The 17328-nt window shown below is 36.5% G+C and overlaps 2 protein-coding genes across 7 annotated transcripts; one reads left to right on the top strand and one right to left on the bottom strand.

The window, feature by feature from the left end:
- Positions 1–914: 914 nt before the first annotated feature.
- Positions 915–12465, top strand: mideasa (mitotic deacetylase associated SANT domain protein a). 6 transcript variants are annotated; one of them, XM_084090578.1, is made up of 14 exons: positions 915–1459; positions 2487–2568; positions 2710–4086; positions 5222–5458; positions 6312–6624; positions 7938–8004; positions 8085–8227; positions 8329–8432; positions 8684–8759; positions 9630–9718; positions 9847–9969; positions 10215–10322; positions 10487–10698; positions 11771–12465. In XM_084090578.1, exons 3-14 carry the CDS (start codon positions 2725–2727, stop codon positions 12003–12005), a joined length of 3069 nt encoding a protein of 1022 aa, XP_083946704.1. In that variant the 5' UTR covers positions 915–1459; positions 2487–2568; positions 2710–2724; the 3' UTR covers positions 12006–12465. The 6 variants fall into 6 exon arrangements, with proteins under 6 accessions (XP_083946704.1, XP_083946706.1, XP_083946707.1 ...); XM_084090580.1 differs by having other exon boundaries at positions 10490–10698; XM_084090581.1 differs by having other exon boundaries at positions 9847–9909.
- Positions 12466–13032: 567 nt separating this feature from the next.
- LOC311069031 (ectonucleotide pyrophosphatase/phosphodiesterase family member 7) lies at positions 13033–17223 on the bottom strand (the record flags this gene model as incomplete). The annotated part of the gene is made up of 5 exons (XM_084091956.1): positions 13033–13139; positions 13292–13523; positions 14608–15234; positions 16032–16177; positions 16983–17223. 5 exons carry the CDS (start codon positions 17221–17223, stop codon positions 13066–13068), a joined length of 1320 nt encoding a protein of 439 aa, XP_083948082.1. The 3' UTR covers positions 13033–13065.
- Positions 17224–17328: the final 105 nt, after the last annotated feature.

A 17328-nucleotide genomic window follows, 5' to 3' on the forward strand; every position in this document is an offset into this window, starting at 1 on the left:
ACAATTGCGTCTGCATTACCACATCTGATCAAAACACCGAGTAAATCAGTAGGAAACGCAATTACACGTCTGCGCTTTGTTTCCAGGCGGACCGAAAATAAGCGCGACACTCGCGCCCCCCGGAAATCCGATAAAATTCAACCAATCAGATGACGACTTCGACATTCCTGAAGTGTTTCCAGTTAAGTGTACCATATGCATCAGACGTTTAGCCAACGTTCCGTGGGCGTGACGTCTGAGGCTGAGACTAGTCTAGCAGTGACTAAAGTTGTATTCGTCTAGGAGGTTCAACAAATGATATCTAGCTCACCATCTCAGTCCGCGGTCACACGCTTCACTGGAAACTTCAGTGAAAGAAAAGTCAGTGCACGGATGTGAAACAAAATGATTCATTCATTTAAAGAATTTTCAAAAACACTGATCCGTTGATTGATTAGTTTTATTCAACATAAATATGACAACATGCTATTTTTGCACTATTAGTACTTTTTATGCTCTAGTACTTTTTGCTAAAAAAATTCAGTTACTGTTCAATTACAAACTGTACCTGTTTATTATTAGATGGCTCTTATTTATTAGTACTAATTCCAATAGTGACTGGTATTTAATTATAATTTAGTAGTTATAAATAAAACTAGAATTAAAATAAAAAAAATTAGAACTAGTATTCAGAACTTGCATTCTCGTTGCTTTGGGTTTGTTACATCCTTACATTTTTGTGGTAAGGAGCATATAACAAAGTTACAATTACAGGCTGTTTAAAATTATATACAGCACTGAGATTTTTCTTTTCCTTTCCTTTTCGTTTTAACATGAATGTTTTTTTTGTTTTTTAAAAACACTTTCAACGCAGCGAAGTCAGTAAAAGTTAAAGAGATATGGAAATATAAAAGTTGGTCTCAGTAATAAAATATGACACATTTCATTCCAACAGTGTGCGAGAAGTTCCTTCCGTCCAATCACAGTGTGCGATTTTGCGCCTTGTGTCGCCTCGCCTTTAATCCGAAACACGCTGATTGGTTGCGTGGGTGCAAACTGTTTTGTTGATAAATAACTTTGATGGATTGATTATTGTAAGAGGATCCGACCTCGAACGCTACGCATCCTGCTAACAGTAGGCTATTGGTAAAAAAAAATTGCGCTTAAACGGCAGAATGTAAACCGGGAAACAGGTTTGGTGACTACCGAGGTGTTCGGATACAAAAAGTTGTTGGATTTGGCAGCCTACTAGTTAGAGAGGCCTCTCGATGCATTATGACATGGTATTTTAGCGTATCATCAAATGTGCGCACTTACGTCTAGGCGTTTACGACAGACTGCATCGTAGTATGTGTTTATGGCCATGCACGCACGCTCGCTGTTGACTTTGCCCAGGGCTTGAACTGTTTTTGTAAGGCGCTGTCATCCGAACTTGAAAAGTAAGGAAGGAAGGAGGACGTCAATGCCATATTGCAACAGTGTAAGTACGCTACAGTTCTAATATGCTTTCACACACGACATTTCGTTCAATAAGTCAAGAAACACCAAGGAGCAAAATGCACAAATACTGAAACTTTGCAGTCTTACAAGGAAGTATGTAGGACAGTTTGCTTTGCGGCATTAATTATACATATATTTTGTTATAACAAATGTTTTCATCGTGGTTTCTGGGTTGGGTTGAAAAGTAGTTCTGCTTGTTCTCTCTCTCCTGTATACTCTCCATATCTCTCTCTCTCCCTTTCCCTCTTCACTTCCTGTAATTCTTGTTGTCTTGCATTGCACTTTTAATGCCCCTCCCGTGCCTGTCTGCTGTTGCCTTCTGCATTTGTGTTTGTCAGGTTTCCTGGTTTTAGACCACTATGTTCCTTCTCTACGCACAAGTCTTGCCAAATAGCCATGAATTAATGGTATGCATAAGGAAATATTTGCACGTTTGGTGTCCTGTCAATCGTGAGTATGTTTTGACATGTTATGGTTGGTTAGGCAATTGGTGATCTGAAGTTTGCTTGATCAACTTTTTTGTAATATAATAAGATTTAAAAAAAATTCATTATGATATAAGGATTTAAAAAATGTCCCCTTAAAAAATATCAAAATGAATTTTAATTTAAACACCAAAAACATGCTTAGTATTAGTGAGTCCCCAATGGGACAGATAATGGAAAAAATATGAGATGGGAGGAAACATTTCAATGATTTTGCATTTGTTTGCAACAAGTTTGCGTTTCCCTGAGAAACTGGGAAACTGTTCTCTCCCAAAAATTGTTGCATTTGCTCACACTCTCTTAGATCATAGAATAGGTATGTGCAAGGTATTGTTTGTATGAATAGCATTTTAATGTATTTTTTTGAATAATGTAATGGATCTGGACAAAATTAAATGAGTGTCATGGCATTGACCTATTTGACCTTTTTTGTCCTTTCATTTTGTGTAGAATGCAGACAACATTATACGCCTATTGTGACTGATTTCAAAACCTAACTTTTTGTCTTTCTCTCCTTTTTAGAACGTTTCCCTTGACTGAGGAATGACTGAGTTTTTAAATATTTACACCACCTTTATACTGCAGTTTAGAAGCAAGTGGGGAGGTGAGGCTTCTAGACCCCACATAATCCTGCATGCACTCCGCTCTGTAAAACATTATTATTATTATTTAACTTCGGCCTTGTTCAAACCTAATCAGGCTTATTTAAAACTGAAGTACTGAATGGTTTTTGCTTGTCTTCTAGTTTTACACAACTGCCATGAGTCTTTCTCCACACCAGAGAGGAACCATAAACAGTATTACCAAGCAGAATGTTGAAGCCATTGGTGAAACAATGCAGCATTCAGGAGACCTCTTCTACAACGTGGGAGCCCCTTCCTTGGAGCAAACTCACAGCAGTCCAGAGGGTTTGGTGGATTCTAGCCCTGAAGTCCAGGGTGTTTTCAAATCTGATAAAGGATATCCGGTCCGAGGGCATTTTCAGCAATCGGCACCAGTGAAGTGGGTGCATCAGGACCCAGTGCAGACCTCGACTTGGTTTCAGGGCCTCCCGAACATGAATAAGTGGCCACAGAACTTTGTCCCTTCTCTTAGTGCTATAGATGACCCAAGGGCCTTTCACAAAAGTCATGAGATGGAGGCTGTGAAGTTGGAGAAGCTTTCGCCAGGTTCCTCGCAGTCCTACACAGACACATCTCACGTTCCTGGGCCGGATTGGGACCATCACACGATGGCAGCCATGCATCATGTTCAATTCCAGGCTCTCCAACAAGGTCACATACCTGCAGACCTCCAATATCAGCCTCAGGGCATGCATCACGAAATGACTGATTCCACTCTGCAACCCTTCCAATTGGCGTTTGGACCTACCAAGCAGCCGCAGGCAACTGGTTTCCAACAAGTCTTCCAAGGCAACAATGCATCTTTAAATATGAATTACAACGAGAAGCCGAAATCACAACAGCAACTCTTGCAGTTGCAACAGCAGCAGCTGCATCGTCAGCACCAGATGCAACAGTTGCAGCAAATGCGTCAGTTGCAGCAGCAGCAGCAGCAACAGAATCAAATTCAGCAGCAGCAACGTCTGCATCAAATGCAACAGCAGTACCACCAGCAGAAGAAAAGGCAGGAACAGCTGCAACAGATGCAGCAGCAGCAGCAACTGCAGCAGCATGGACAAGGTTTTCAACACCTAGAGTCTGTAGAAAAGCAGCGAGTCAAAAAAGAGATTGAGTCACAGGATCTTCCCAGCGTTCAGGTGAAAATCGAATCGAGTCAGACCCAGCTCACTGTTCCACCTCAACCACAACATCTTGTTCCTCAGGAATCAAATTACCAGGAATCTGGCCCTGCAGAGCCCACTCCAGACCTCCAAGAAACCCAAACCAAACGACAGGTCCTCCCTCGCCGCTCTCGGCGACTCTCTAAAGATGGCATCTCTCCTCAAGGCGACCAGCCCTCCAAGGACAAGGTTTCTTCTCAGAATGGAGGAGTTGGTGGAGTCCAAGAACCCACAGTGGGGGTCATCCAAAGCACTCAGAGACGACGGAGGGCTTCAAAGGAGATCAACCTTGAGACTCTTGCTCAAAAGGCTTCAGAGATGGAATTTCTGCCAGCCAAGGTGAGCCAATTTCATTTGGAAATCCATTTGAAGCCTAATTTTACATCAGTGGATAAGTAGAAATACATTTTGAGTGCCACTAGCGTCACCAAACGAAATTGCAAATGTATTGTTTTCAAAAAAGGTTTCTTGAGCACACTCCCTTCCTGCCATTGGTCCAACAAACAGATAGTCTTGCTATGATAATATATTTTAAAATTTAATTTATTCCTGTGATGGCAAAGCTGAATTTTCAGCATAATATCTCCAGTCTTCAGATACATTTTTTTTTTCCCCTCAAGAATCTTTGAGTAGAAAGTTCAAAAGAACATCATTTATTTGAAATAGAAATATTTTGTAACGTTATAAATTATTTTCTGTCACGATTTAATTGATCATTGCTGAATTTATAAATCTGTTGGGTTTTTTTCTGTAAAAAATATCTTACTGACCACAAGCTTTTGAACAGTATTGTATGCCTTAAATATTTAAAATTATTATGGGATGTTTTGCTGATTTGATGGTCTACTAAGTTGTTTTTGTTGTTTAAACAAGCTTATGAATTGGCTTTTTCAAAACCTTAAAAATGTCCACTGCTGACTCCAGCAAGATGCTAAAGCTGGGGTGAAACGTGTCACTGTCTTTATTACTAATCAAGCTATAAAGTACCAACTTGGCTCATAGTAGTGTTTGCTACCAAGCTTCCCCAGTCATATACACTCAGTATAATATGCAGTAAAGTTTATGGAGTTAGTGAGCATTGTAAAGCAGTCTGGTGAGCAGCTGCAAGTCTGCACACCTTCACATTCCACACTCTCTCAAAATCCTTTGTTGAATTTGGGAGTGGCCGATTCACCAAGTACTATTTGCTAACATTTATCCAATCCAAACTTCACAAAACAAGCTTGTGGTATGAATTTATTCTTTTAAATAAATGGACTGTCTTCAGATACTTCTATGTAACAGGAAATAGACATCTATTTTTGTTTGAGATGGTTATTTAATTTCTTTTATTAAAAACATGGACTGTAACTGTGTTTTTAAGATCGCATAAACCATCTAGTTATCTGTGACTCACTTAAACGCTGCAGGTTGCTTACACATAATTAACTTATTATTTATGCCTCTTCATCCCTTTTTAATCTTCTCTTACTAGTGTGAGGACATTACCCCTGGTAGACCAGCTGGTATGGCCCCCCTAGTCATCCCAGTCTCGGTCCCAGTTCGGAGAGGTCAAACCAAAGTGGAAGTGCAGGGCAGCTGGGCACAGACGGATAATGTTCGGAATCCCTCAGAGATTTCACATCAACAGAACCATCCTGATCGCAAACCCTCTGTTATTGTAGCACGCCTGCACTCATTAAAGAACTCCGCATCCGTGAGCTTCATCCAGGTACAGGTTTAAGGTCAAGTTAAGTCAAGTCGACTTTATGTATATAGTGCTTTATACAGCACAGATTATTTCAAAGTATCTTTACAGTGATAAACAGGAAAATACTGATCAATGATGCAAACAGAATTCAATTATGCTGGAAAGAATCACTAAAAAAGACAATAGTGTCACTATTCAGCTTAAGTCAGTTCAGTGTTGATTCAGTTTGGTTCAGTAACTGTGTAAAGTTAATAAATTATAAAGTTCAATTCAGCCTTAAGTCAGTTCAGTGATGATTCAGTTTGGTTCAGTAACTGTGTAAAGTTAATAAATTATAAAGTTCAATTCAGCCATAAAGCAGCTCTGCAGAAAACAGTCATGCCATCAACCAGCCCAGTTCAGTTCTCATCCAATAGTGTCAGTGCAGTCAAATCAGTAATGTTGCTGAATATTAAGTGTCCCTGACTAAGCAAGCCAAAGGTAACAGTGGCAACAAACTCAAAATCTTATAACATCTCAATGCTTTTGCACACTAAAAGTGTACTTGAGCTTTTAAAATAGTTATTAAATAGACAGTTGTTTACCCAAAAATGAAACTTCTTTCATCACCTGTGTTTTTCTTTCTTCTGCTGAACACACAATAAGATATTCTGAAGGATCAAAAATGTGACTGTTGTCATTGACTTTCATAGTATGGAAAAAAAATACTGTGGAAGTCAATGGCTACTGTCAACTGTTTGGTTACCCACATTTTTCAAATGATCTTCTTCTGTGTTTAGCAGAAGAAAGAAAAACATTCAGGTCTGAAACAACTTGAGGGTGAGTAAATGATGACAGAATTTTCATCTGTTTCTACCATTTACGTTTCAATCAGGGTACAGGGCAAGAGGACAAATCCAGGCGCCGCCCACGTCCTGAGCCTCTGGTCATACCTCAGCCGTGCACTTTCATCGCCCCTTCTGTCTACTCCAGCATCACCCCCTACCAGAGCAATCTGCGCTCCCCAGTGCGCCTGCCAGAGCATGCCAGCATCATCCCGCCGTACACCCCTCCACCCATTCTTTCACCTGTGCGTGAAGGCTCTGGGCTGTACTCTGTTCTGTTCCTCTCTTCTATGTCAGCAGGCAGCCAGATCCTGCCACCCCCATCTACACCCCGAAGCAACACACGAAGCTTGCTGCGCACAAGTACGTTCCACCTTGCATTTTTGTTTTTTTATTAGTAAAAATGTACAATAGTGTTCTAAGCATTAACATTTACTAATGCAGTAGTTATAGTAAACTACCAATGAACAAGTTTCTTACAGCATTTTTTCATTTACGTTAATGTAAATTTACAGTATAAACACACTATTGTTCATTAATAGTTGTCATTAATTAATGTTAACGTACAACTTTTAATGGTATAAATATGTTAGTATATTTAGAAATAATAATAAATGAACTAATAATGAAAAATACTTTATTATTAACGTGGTAACTAACTAATGTTAACATATGTAACCTTATTGTAAAGTGTCTCATTTTTATCGTCAGTATTTGATTGTTTATTCATACTTATTAATAGATGAATTAGAAGTTATCATTAATTAGGTATTATTAAGTATCAATAAACTGTACATTCTTACTGCATTTATTAATCCTCTTAATTAATGTTAATTTACATTGTTAGTTCATAATTCATTAACTAATGTTAATTAACGAAATGTTAAAAATCTATTAGTATATGTACAAATAAATCTTAACCTAGATGGATAAAAGCTGTTCATTAGTTAATGCATTGGGTATCATGAACTAATAATGTTAACAAACGTTATTTAAAAGAAATGTGTTATTGTATTAGTTGTTAGTTCACATTAAAGCAACACTAAGGAACATTTTTTACCTTAAAATAATCTTTCCAAAATTGTATCAGTGGTTCATAAAGTCGTAACAGGGTGAAAGGCACTTCTGGATTCGCTTTGCATCCCTATATCTGCTATAATCACACCATGCAAGTTTGCCAAACCAGGTCGCGTTTCTGTAGTTCGAATGAGACATAAGAAAACTACGAATTTGACTTGCTTTACGTCAAGCGTTACAATAGTCATAATTTAGTTTTTCTTCGTTTCTGATGTCGCAATACATCATACTTTCATGAAATCATGCAACATACTCTACCTTGTCTGTGGACATCGTTCATTCCAGTGCCGGTGCTGGATAAACAGCGAGCGTGCGTGCGACAGTAGGCTGCAAGCGGCGAAATGATTTACGACAGCGGTAATGGACAATTCCGCTTCCAGCCTGTAGGGCGACCGAAGAGGAAAAGTTCCTTAGTGTTGCTTTAACTGTTGTGCTAACTAATGTTAACTTATACAGCCTTAATGTAAAGTGTTAACCCTTCACTGTTTGTTTATTCATTTTTATTCTTACCTATTAATTCCAAGTGTAAATGAACTGTGTAGTTCATCATATTGACATGATTAATCTCTCTCTTGCTGACTTTATTTTCTGCATTTCAGGCAGTTCTGATATCAGTCCTCCTGCACTCCCACTGATTGGAGAAGCAACGCCTGTCAGCCTAGAACCGTGAGCATTTATTAAAAAAAGCTATTCATCACAATCACTGTCCACTAATCTAATATACTTTTCCTCTCTTGCATGTTTAGGCGCATAAACATCGGCTCTCGGTATCAGGCAGAGATTCCAGAGCTATGGGATCAGAGCTCGGCCCTAAAGGACCAGCATAAAGCAACTTTGGTGTGGCTCCCTAATTCAGAGGCTGATTCTACGGCCTCCCAGGATACAAGATGTAACTTGTCTTTAGACTGCATTGAAATAGCCAATGTTCACCAAATGCATATAACACAGACATACTCACATATTTCCATTCCAATCCTTATTATTTTCCAGTTGATGACCTTATGAACCTGGTCTGCTCCAGTGTCATGTGTGGAGGAGGAACCAACCCAGAGCTAGCAATGCACTGCCTGCACGAGTGCAAAGGAGATGTCATGGTGAGCACAGTTGTTTCTCTTCATTCTTATTTGAAAATAGTTGTGCTGTTTAATAGTTTAGCAGAAAATGTGAAATGTAATGCGTGTTTGCTGAAGAAAAGTATTCATTTCTATTAAAAAATAGATTTTGCTGACCCCAAACATTTGAACGGTTGTGTGTCTAAAAGTGTCCAAATACTTATTGGAGCCACTGTATTTGATGCATAAATATGTTTTCTGGAGAAACAACAAATGTTGTTTTGACTCTGTAGCAAGCTCTGGAAATGATGATGATGAAGAATCCCATCTTCTCCAGGAACCACCATCTGGCAAACTACCACTATGCAGGTAGAAACTCATTTACAGAAACATATAGTAAAAAAATGAATTAACTAATTAATCACACATTGTTCTGAAATTAATCGCACCTGACGTTAAAATCTTTTTATATATATTTTATATTGCAATGCATATTTTCACACTGAATCTCAAAATGAATGCAGAAACAAAATAAAGATTTAGTAAATTTTTTAGATTTTTTAAGTACTATTAATGAAGGCCAGCATCAGTGATACCAAATATTGCTAATGGTGTCTCTATTAATTCGATTTTTTCTCAATTTCTCGGGATGAAATAATTAATAGCCATTCAACATTACAGTATAATTGAAAGCCATAATTTTTAACATTTAATTGTCTTAAGAATATTGCAACAACCTTTAATTTAAATGAACTTAAAACAAACTTCACTAGGGCTGTCTTGGTTTGTCCAAGAAATAATTGCGATTATGACGATGAATTAGTCTCTTTAAGCTGCATTATATTTCTCAGCAACAAGGTGGAAGCATTGCTATCTCTGTTTGAAAAAGAGCCAAAGTTTATTTTGCACATTCATTTTCACAATAAGAAAAATGAGAAGTTAAAACTTTTGGCATCAATATTTTTAAGTGAGGATCAGTCCTTGTGATAAAATGTCAGTATTGCAATATTTTGCTCTTACACCATATACTGTAACACTAGCCAAAGGATGCCAGGAAGGGATGCTACATTAACTGTTAACTGAAAATATTAATCACAGAAATTAATGTGTTATTTTTGACAGCCCTAACATGCTTTCACTTTAAATGGATAGTTAAATTATTGCAATTGCAATCCAGCAGATTATCTGTAATGTTTTATGGTGGATAGCAAGCGAGTAATGTTCCTTAAATATTGACAGGGTCAGATTGCTGGACTGTGGATGAAAAACGATTCTTCAACAAGGGAATTTCTGCTTACAGGAAAGATTTCTTCTTAGTGCAAAAACTGGTATCCAGTCTTTTTTGGTTACTGTATTATCATTGGTCATATCTTGATTCATATAAAGTAAATAAATATGTTAAAAAATACCTTTTTAAGGTGACATTGTGTTTTTGTTAATCTGTCTGTTTTGGCAGGTGAGGACTAAAACAGTGGCACAGTGTGTGGAGTTCTACTACACTTATAAGAAACAAGCAAAGGTTGGTCGTAATGGGACTTTTACATATGGACCTTCAGACCCAGAGGAAAGCCTCCCTGTGGTAAAGGACATTGTCTGTTAGACATTGTCATTGTCTTTGACTTTTTAGCACATGTACAGTGGGATCCAAAAGTGTGAGACCAGACTGAAAAACATTCGTAATTTAAATATAAACAAAATTTGTACACTTATAAAATCTGTGCTGCAATAAATCTGTACAATTTGATGCATGCATGCTGGTAATATTTGCCTCTGTGAGACTTTTCATTTTTATATCATCAGTATGTTCTTTCATCTCTAACATAGATGAATGTGAAAGAGGAAGAAAATTATTGTAAACAACAGGAGGGAACGCAAAATAATGTGAATGAGCGTCTACAAGACTTGATCAAGACACTTCAGGACAATGAGAATGTGAGTATTTGGAGTGAAAGCATAATTCTATTTGTATATAAATATAGTAAATACACCATAAAGACTTGTTGTCATGTTTCTCTGGGTTGGAATATTAAATGTCTTGTTATAGCCAAATGAATAGCTCATTCTTTTTGCATGGTTGTCTTTACTGGCTCATCCAGAAGAGGGCAGACGTGGCTCATGAGGACCAAAAGAATGGCTCTGCGGAAGAGTCTTCTGGCCTGATGCCAGCAACTCAGCCCTCCTTCAAAACTCCTTCGCCTGCGCCTCCGAAGCCTCGCTCTGACAATACCGGGAAGAAAAACAGGGCCACAACCGTCAACAAAAGTCAGGGAGAGCCGGAGGGCATTTTCCCTTGCAAGAAGTGCAGTAGGTTAGTCAGTTTGTATATGCTGGTCTACGAATTTTTTACTCTGAAAATTAAGCTACTGAAATAAGCAAGTTTGTCTTAGTTGTATTTACCTCAAAGGACAGTTAAGAACAGCTTTCTTAAACCAGTTGCACCTATATGAGGGTTTACACTTCACTGTATTTTTACTCTTTCTCTGGTTGCACTTTATTTTACAGGATGTGCACTTAAGTGTACTTACAGTGTACTTAGTACCTAGTTATAACCAAGATATTCCAATTACTATAATAAGTACATAGTATGTACATGGGGAACAGGGCTGTAAAAGAAACTGCTAATCTTTCTCTTGTACTGTGTACATCTTATCTAAGTAGATAAGAGTGAGAATTCTGCCCACTGAACTCTTTATCTCTGGTCTTCAGTTTCTCTGGGGATTTGAAATATTACTTTCAGTATTAATATTATTATCACAATAAATGTATCAAAATATTGCAAAATTATATTTTAATATTTAATATTAAATGTAATGGTAATATTCCAATAGCATTACATCTAGTAATAAATAATATTACATCTAGACTGATTTTTTCCAAATGATTTAATATATAAATATTTCAATATCAGTATTATTTATTAACTAATTTTATATATATGTCCTGTAAGTTTAGTAGAGTACTCTTAAGCAGAGATATTATGATTATAATAATTGTATTAATAATATGTCATTGGTCTGAGGCCACATATAATTCAGCAATTTTATTCTCTAAAGCAGAGTGAAATGATTTCACTTATGTTTAAAAGTATCCTTAAAGATTTTTTTTTTTCTCATTGTCTGCTTATGCTTTTATAAATACCTATATTCATAACATTCACACAGCTAGCCAATGGTTTAAGGTGTGTGTGTGTGTATGTATGTATGTGTGTATATATATATATATATATATATATAGATAGATAGATAGATAGATAGATAGATATATGTAGATATATATATATATATATATACACACACACACACACAAATATAAAGCAGTTTCTTATTTTAAGCAGTCCTTGGCTTGTACCTATTTTGACGTCCTTGTGTGTGTATATGTAGGGTGTTCTATAAAGTGAAGAGCAGGAGTGCTCACATGAAGAGTCACTCCGAGCAGGAGAAGAAGGCAGCAGCACTGCGCCAAAGAGAAGAGGAAGAGCGAGTGGCTAAGGCAAAGCAGGAGATGCTAGAGGCAGCAAAGAAGGAGGCGGAACAAGGAGGAAAGAAAGAAGAGAGTAGTGGAGCTGAGGACAGTTCAGCAGAGCCAGATGATGAGCTGGATGAGGACTGGCATTGAGGAACTTGATGACTCCTTTAGTAGTCTTCTGTAGTACCAGTTGGTACCAAAAATGTGCATCTTGGTTAAGGGCAGTTGGGATGTTTGAAATGATAACAGTGGATGATATGCCTTTGTCTTTTTATTTTTACCAAAATTTTATAAGAACTTTCCTTTGGTATATATTTTTTAAAAATGCAGATGTGTTGGAATTTGGCATCATTCACGATGAATGAGCTTGATATGAAATCAAATGAATATGAGCGTTAAACTTTTCTAGAAAGTACCTGAACAAATTTTGTATGCATTCAGTGAGATTGTATTTTTTTTATGTGTTTATGTAATATACATAATATGTAATCAAGAACGCAGACTAAAATCCCCTTCCTTCTACCTTCTATAATTTCAATTAAATATTTCTTGTGCATGAAATGTATATAATGCATAAAGATTCTTTTTGTATTATATTGTGTACAATATTGATCCTGTTGTGTGTTTTTTTTTCAGTCCTCTAAACTTAAAAGAATGTGTATATTTATGTTTTCGATGCATTTAAAGGGGAGTGGAATATTGGGGTTAACGGATTTAAAAAAAAATAAAACTCACATGTAAATGCAAATCACAACAAATACATATTTGACATATTGATCACATTTTTCACACTTCGCTGACTATTGTGACCACGCTTGATATTTGCTATTTTTCATAAATATGTGCACAATAAAAACAAACTTTCAGTATAAACTTGTATTATTTGTCTTGATATAATAAATATAAAAGATCATCATCACATTCGGTATTGAAAGAAGAAAATTTTGAAAACAACACTCTTTAATAGTCATTTAGGTGATTACACTGTTTAAATCAAATCAAGTATATAGCGTTTTTCACAATACAGATTGTATCAAAGCAGCTTCACAGTATTAAATTAAAATAAAATAATACAACAAGGTTTGTTTCTAGTGGAATTTATTGATTGATAGAATCAAATTAAATATCCCCAAATGCATTTAAATACGTAAACGTTTAAATGCATTCAGCGTTTGCTGGTTGCTTTACACAAGTAGTTTGGTAAATCTCTTCAAATGAAGGTTAAAATAACTATCATTAGTATCAGAAGAGTAAAAGACACCTGGATTTTTCCACTGCTACCACCTGCAAATAAGAATGGCATTAATTGGTTACTAAATATTTCTGAAATTTCATAAAAATAAAATGGTTCAAATTATTTGTTAGACTGACAGAAAAAGCCATTTTGAATGAAACCCTCTTCTGAGAGTCAAATCAAATGTGAATCAAATGCTTACCAACATCAGAGTTATCCACTAGCATGCCTTTGGTGTCACTGAGACTTCCATTGTTTACTTCTGGAACTACACCCAAAAGCTTACACATCAACGGATAGATGCTGACACTGTCAAAAGGCTCAGCCAAGAAATCATTCTTAAAGTCTGGTCCAAAGGCTCGAAAGATCATTTTCATATCCATTTCCTCATTACTGAATCCATGATCTCCTTTGTTGATATGCAAAAGGATCCTCTGCACAAACAGAAAACAGATTGTTAGAACTGAAAGCAGTATGATTAATTCAGGTAGGCTGTTTACATAAATTAATCTTAATTTCTTTTCAGCAAGGGTGAATTAAATTGATCAAAAGTGACAGTAGCCATTTATAATATTAGAAAAAAAGAGTTCTATTTCAAATAAATGCTGTTCTTTTGAACTTTCTTCGAAAGCAGCACAACCCTTTTCAACATTGATAATAATAGATTATTCTTGAGCACCAAATCAGTATATTAGAGTGTTTTTTAAGCATTAAGAAATTTCTTTTTAAAAAACATAAAAAATTTGTGCTGAATATATTTATTTTTATTTATATGTTACTGATAAAGGTTAAAAACTAGCTGAATAATGTGGAGCTGAATTGTACTAAGTGAGCTTTCAAACAATGGACCCTTTTCACAGACTGTGATGACACGTTTCCACAGTTATCAACATCGCAAATATGTTATATTACCATGTCAGTAAATGACAAAAAAAATGAATTAACGCTGCTGGTGTCAGGGTTATGCTCTGTTTTCTTGGGTTTTGTGTAAGTTTCCTTTGTTCCCGTTTTCCCGCCACTAGTTTGTTTCCATAGTTCCCATTGATTATTTGATTATGTTCACCTGGTTTTCATTCAGTTTCCTTTGTTTGCCTTTGGTATTTATACACCCTGTGTCTGTTCTTATCATTTTATGGAGTTGTTCTGCTACCTGTGTTCTGAAGTGTATATGCTACGGCAATTAAATCTAGCTTTTATCTCCAGTGTTTCCAGCTACAAACACAACGGCTGAGGAAGTGATGGCAAATTTTACATCTTTCTCTCTCATGGCCAATGCATTCAGTCTCTATATTTTTCCCTCAGTTGTGGAAAGTCGTGGAAACTCTATAACAGATTTTTTTTTTCTTTTCAAACTGGAGCAAATGGAAATACAAAAATTAGATTTGCTGTCATCTCCCATTCACCGCAATAGAAATTTCACAACTAGGACAAATTCTGCTTCTGAGAGCCCCAAAAATGTCTGGGAAAAGGGTCCATTGGGTAAAAATTTGTTTAAAATTTTTTAGCAAAGCCACTTACAGAGTTGATATTGAACCCCAGGTCTGCCAGAAGGACTATAGGTTGAATTCTCTCGTGTTTGCCTATGTGAAAGTGTTCTGGAATCTCTTCTTTCTTATAGACCGTCAGATTGGGATGTGCGTTCTTCAGGGCATTATAAACTTCCTGTTCTTTGCCCTCTTTAGGTGTGATCATCCCAAACCCACCATAGTCGAGCAGGTCAAAGCGGGATAGATTGACTAAACTCATGTAATCGTTAAGTTTTATCTCATTAACCTCAGTGGCCTTTTTAATAGTGGTCATGCCATGGTCTGAGGTCAGGATGACGTTAAGATGATCAGTCAAACCGTTCTTGTGAATTGCCTCCCTGAGGTAGCCAATAGTGCGGTCGATCTGTTCAATGATCCTTTTTCTCTCTGGAGTTTCGGGGCCTTCAGCATGACCCACATTGTCTGGTTCTCCATAGTAGAGAGTAACAAAGTCAAAGTCCTCTTTGGTGAACCATCCCATCACAGTGTCTATGTTCTGCCGCCAATTTGTCTCATTGTCATCAGGTTGACCATGATCTTCCACCAGGGAACGAATCACAGCTTGCCCACTGTAAGTTGCTCCTCCACCAGGATAGAAAAAAGATGCTGTTTTCAGACCCTTTAAAATATATAGGAGAAGTTACTGGGGAAGACCAGTATGGTATGTATCAATTCATTTACAAAGGATGGATGATTTTACAGGACATATTTAAACTACTGGTCAAAAGTTTGGAATCATTTTTTATTTTATTTTAAATAATGGTTTTGAAAGACCCAGTTTCACAAACAGGGCTTAGACTAAGCCAGGATTAGACCTTAGTTCAATTAGGGCATTTAAGTGGCTTTTAATAAATGTCCCTTAGAAAAAAAACATTACTGGTGTGCATCTTGAAACAAAACAATGGTACTGCTATATTTTAAGATATGTCTGTTCAAGTTGCTTTCATTTAAAACATCTCAAACATGCACTTTAGTCTGAGACTAGCTTAAGCTTTGTCTGTGAAACCGGGGAATGGTCACCAAGGCTACATTTATTTGATCAAAAATGCAGTAAAAAAAGTAATATTGTGAGATAGTATTACAACTTAAATTAACTGTATTCTATTTGAATATATTTTAAAATGTAATTCAGCTTTGCAATCACAGGAATAAATTACTTTTAAAATATATTAAATTGAAGACAGTTCTTTTAAATTAAAATAATATTTCACAATACTAATGTTTTAACTGTATTTTTTATTTAATAAATGCAGCCCTGGTGAGCTTAATAAACGTATTTCAAAAGCAATTAAAATATCTTAATAATTCTAAACCTTTCACTTGTGTGTGTGTGTGTGTGTATATATATATATATATTATTTTGTATTTCGTCTTTACAATCTGCTCTCAAAAAGCTTGTCAGAGGAGCAAGTTCACCTGATTCTGGGCTGTTATCCACAGGGGCAAAGCACCATTATCCCACCATTCTGATTTTTTAAGCGTTGCCTTATGGGTAAGTCTCAACCCAGTTGTAACATTGAACATCAGGTTATGGACCACACCATGATCCTCAATCCATCTCCCTAAATTAAAAATTAAGAGACAATAATATTGTTATACCATGCTTTAGTTTACAGATATATAGTCAGTATTAATTGTCACTATACATAATGTTGTACATAAAATTGTATTCAGTCATATCAACCAATCGGTCTCTGTGGTCAAATAGTGGATTCAAATGAACTAAGATTACTTGTGATCACAGTGTTCATGTAGACCCACATTTCTTTTCTTTTCTTTTTTTAACACAATACTCATAATGTCAAGAACTGTAAATCGGCCATTGACAAGGTTTATGAACTTGGAACACTGCTTATGTAAATAACCTTGAAGTTGGAGCTCATGCTAACTTTGCACAGTGCCATTTAATGAGGTTGAGGTTATTGGCCAATTAAGTGTGCTCAGCAGCTCTCAGTACACAGCTTAAGACTTTGAACACCATGATAATGCAGACTGGACAAGGATATGAACACTAACACGATAAGCTATGGTCAGAGATTGGTCAGAGAAGTTAGTTTCATTTTGAGTCACTAAATAGCCAATATTTATACTAAATATTTATTTATTAATCTCAAGTTTGAGTTGTTAATCAGTGGCTATTTAGTGACTCAAAATGAAACTAATTTCCCTGACCAATCAAATCATAAGGTGTTTAAACAACCGCTGATTTAAGTATGCATTACAAAACCTATACCAATTCAGTGTTTGGATGAATTGGGCCTTTGAACATGTCAGAGCTTCTGTTCTGCTCTTTTTGTGGTATCCCTTCTGTAAAGGGTGTATTCTACACAAACATTAATTAGATATAAGCAGAATGTTAAGCCTTACCAGTAATAGTTGTAAAGTGTGATGGAGATGTCATGGTGATCGCTGGGGGATTGATGTACTTTGCCTTTACTCCCTCTTTAACAAGCTTGTCCAGATTTGGTGTGTCCACATCTTGGTCGTAATCCCACCTGAAACCATCAAAAGAGATCAGCAACAACTTATTATTCGTCTTCCTTTCGGACAGGGGTTTACTGCTCACACAGAGAGACAAAGCCAACACCAGCAGAAGTTCTGACTTCATCTTGAGAGACTGTTAAGCAGAATGAAAATCAGCAAAAGCTGATCTTGGTGTTATTACCAGGCATTATCAGGGGACTGATAAGACAATTTATAGCTTATATTTTCT

Source organism: Abramis brama, assembly GCF_963993115.1.
Source record: "Abramis brama genome assembly, chromosome: 18".
Taxonomy (NCBI): Eukaryota; Metazoa; Chordata; class Actinopteri; order Cypriniformes; family Leuciscidae; genus Abramis; species Abramis brama.

Coding starts and splice junctions, on each gene's coding strand:
- mideasa (XM_084090578.1), top strand. CDS start 2,725: ATGAGTCTTTCTCCACACCAGAGAGGAACCATAAACAGTATTACCAAG. Junction 5,459..6,311: donor CATCCGTGAGCTTCATCCAG/GTACAGGTTTAA, acceptor CGTTTCAATCAG/GGTACAGGGCAAGAGGACAA. Junction 9,970..10,214: donor CAGAGGAAAGCCTCCCTGTG/GTAAAGGACATT, acceptor TCTCTAACATAG/ATGAATGTGAAAGAGGAAGA.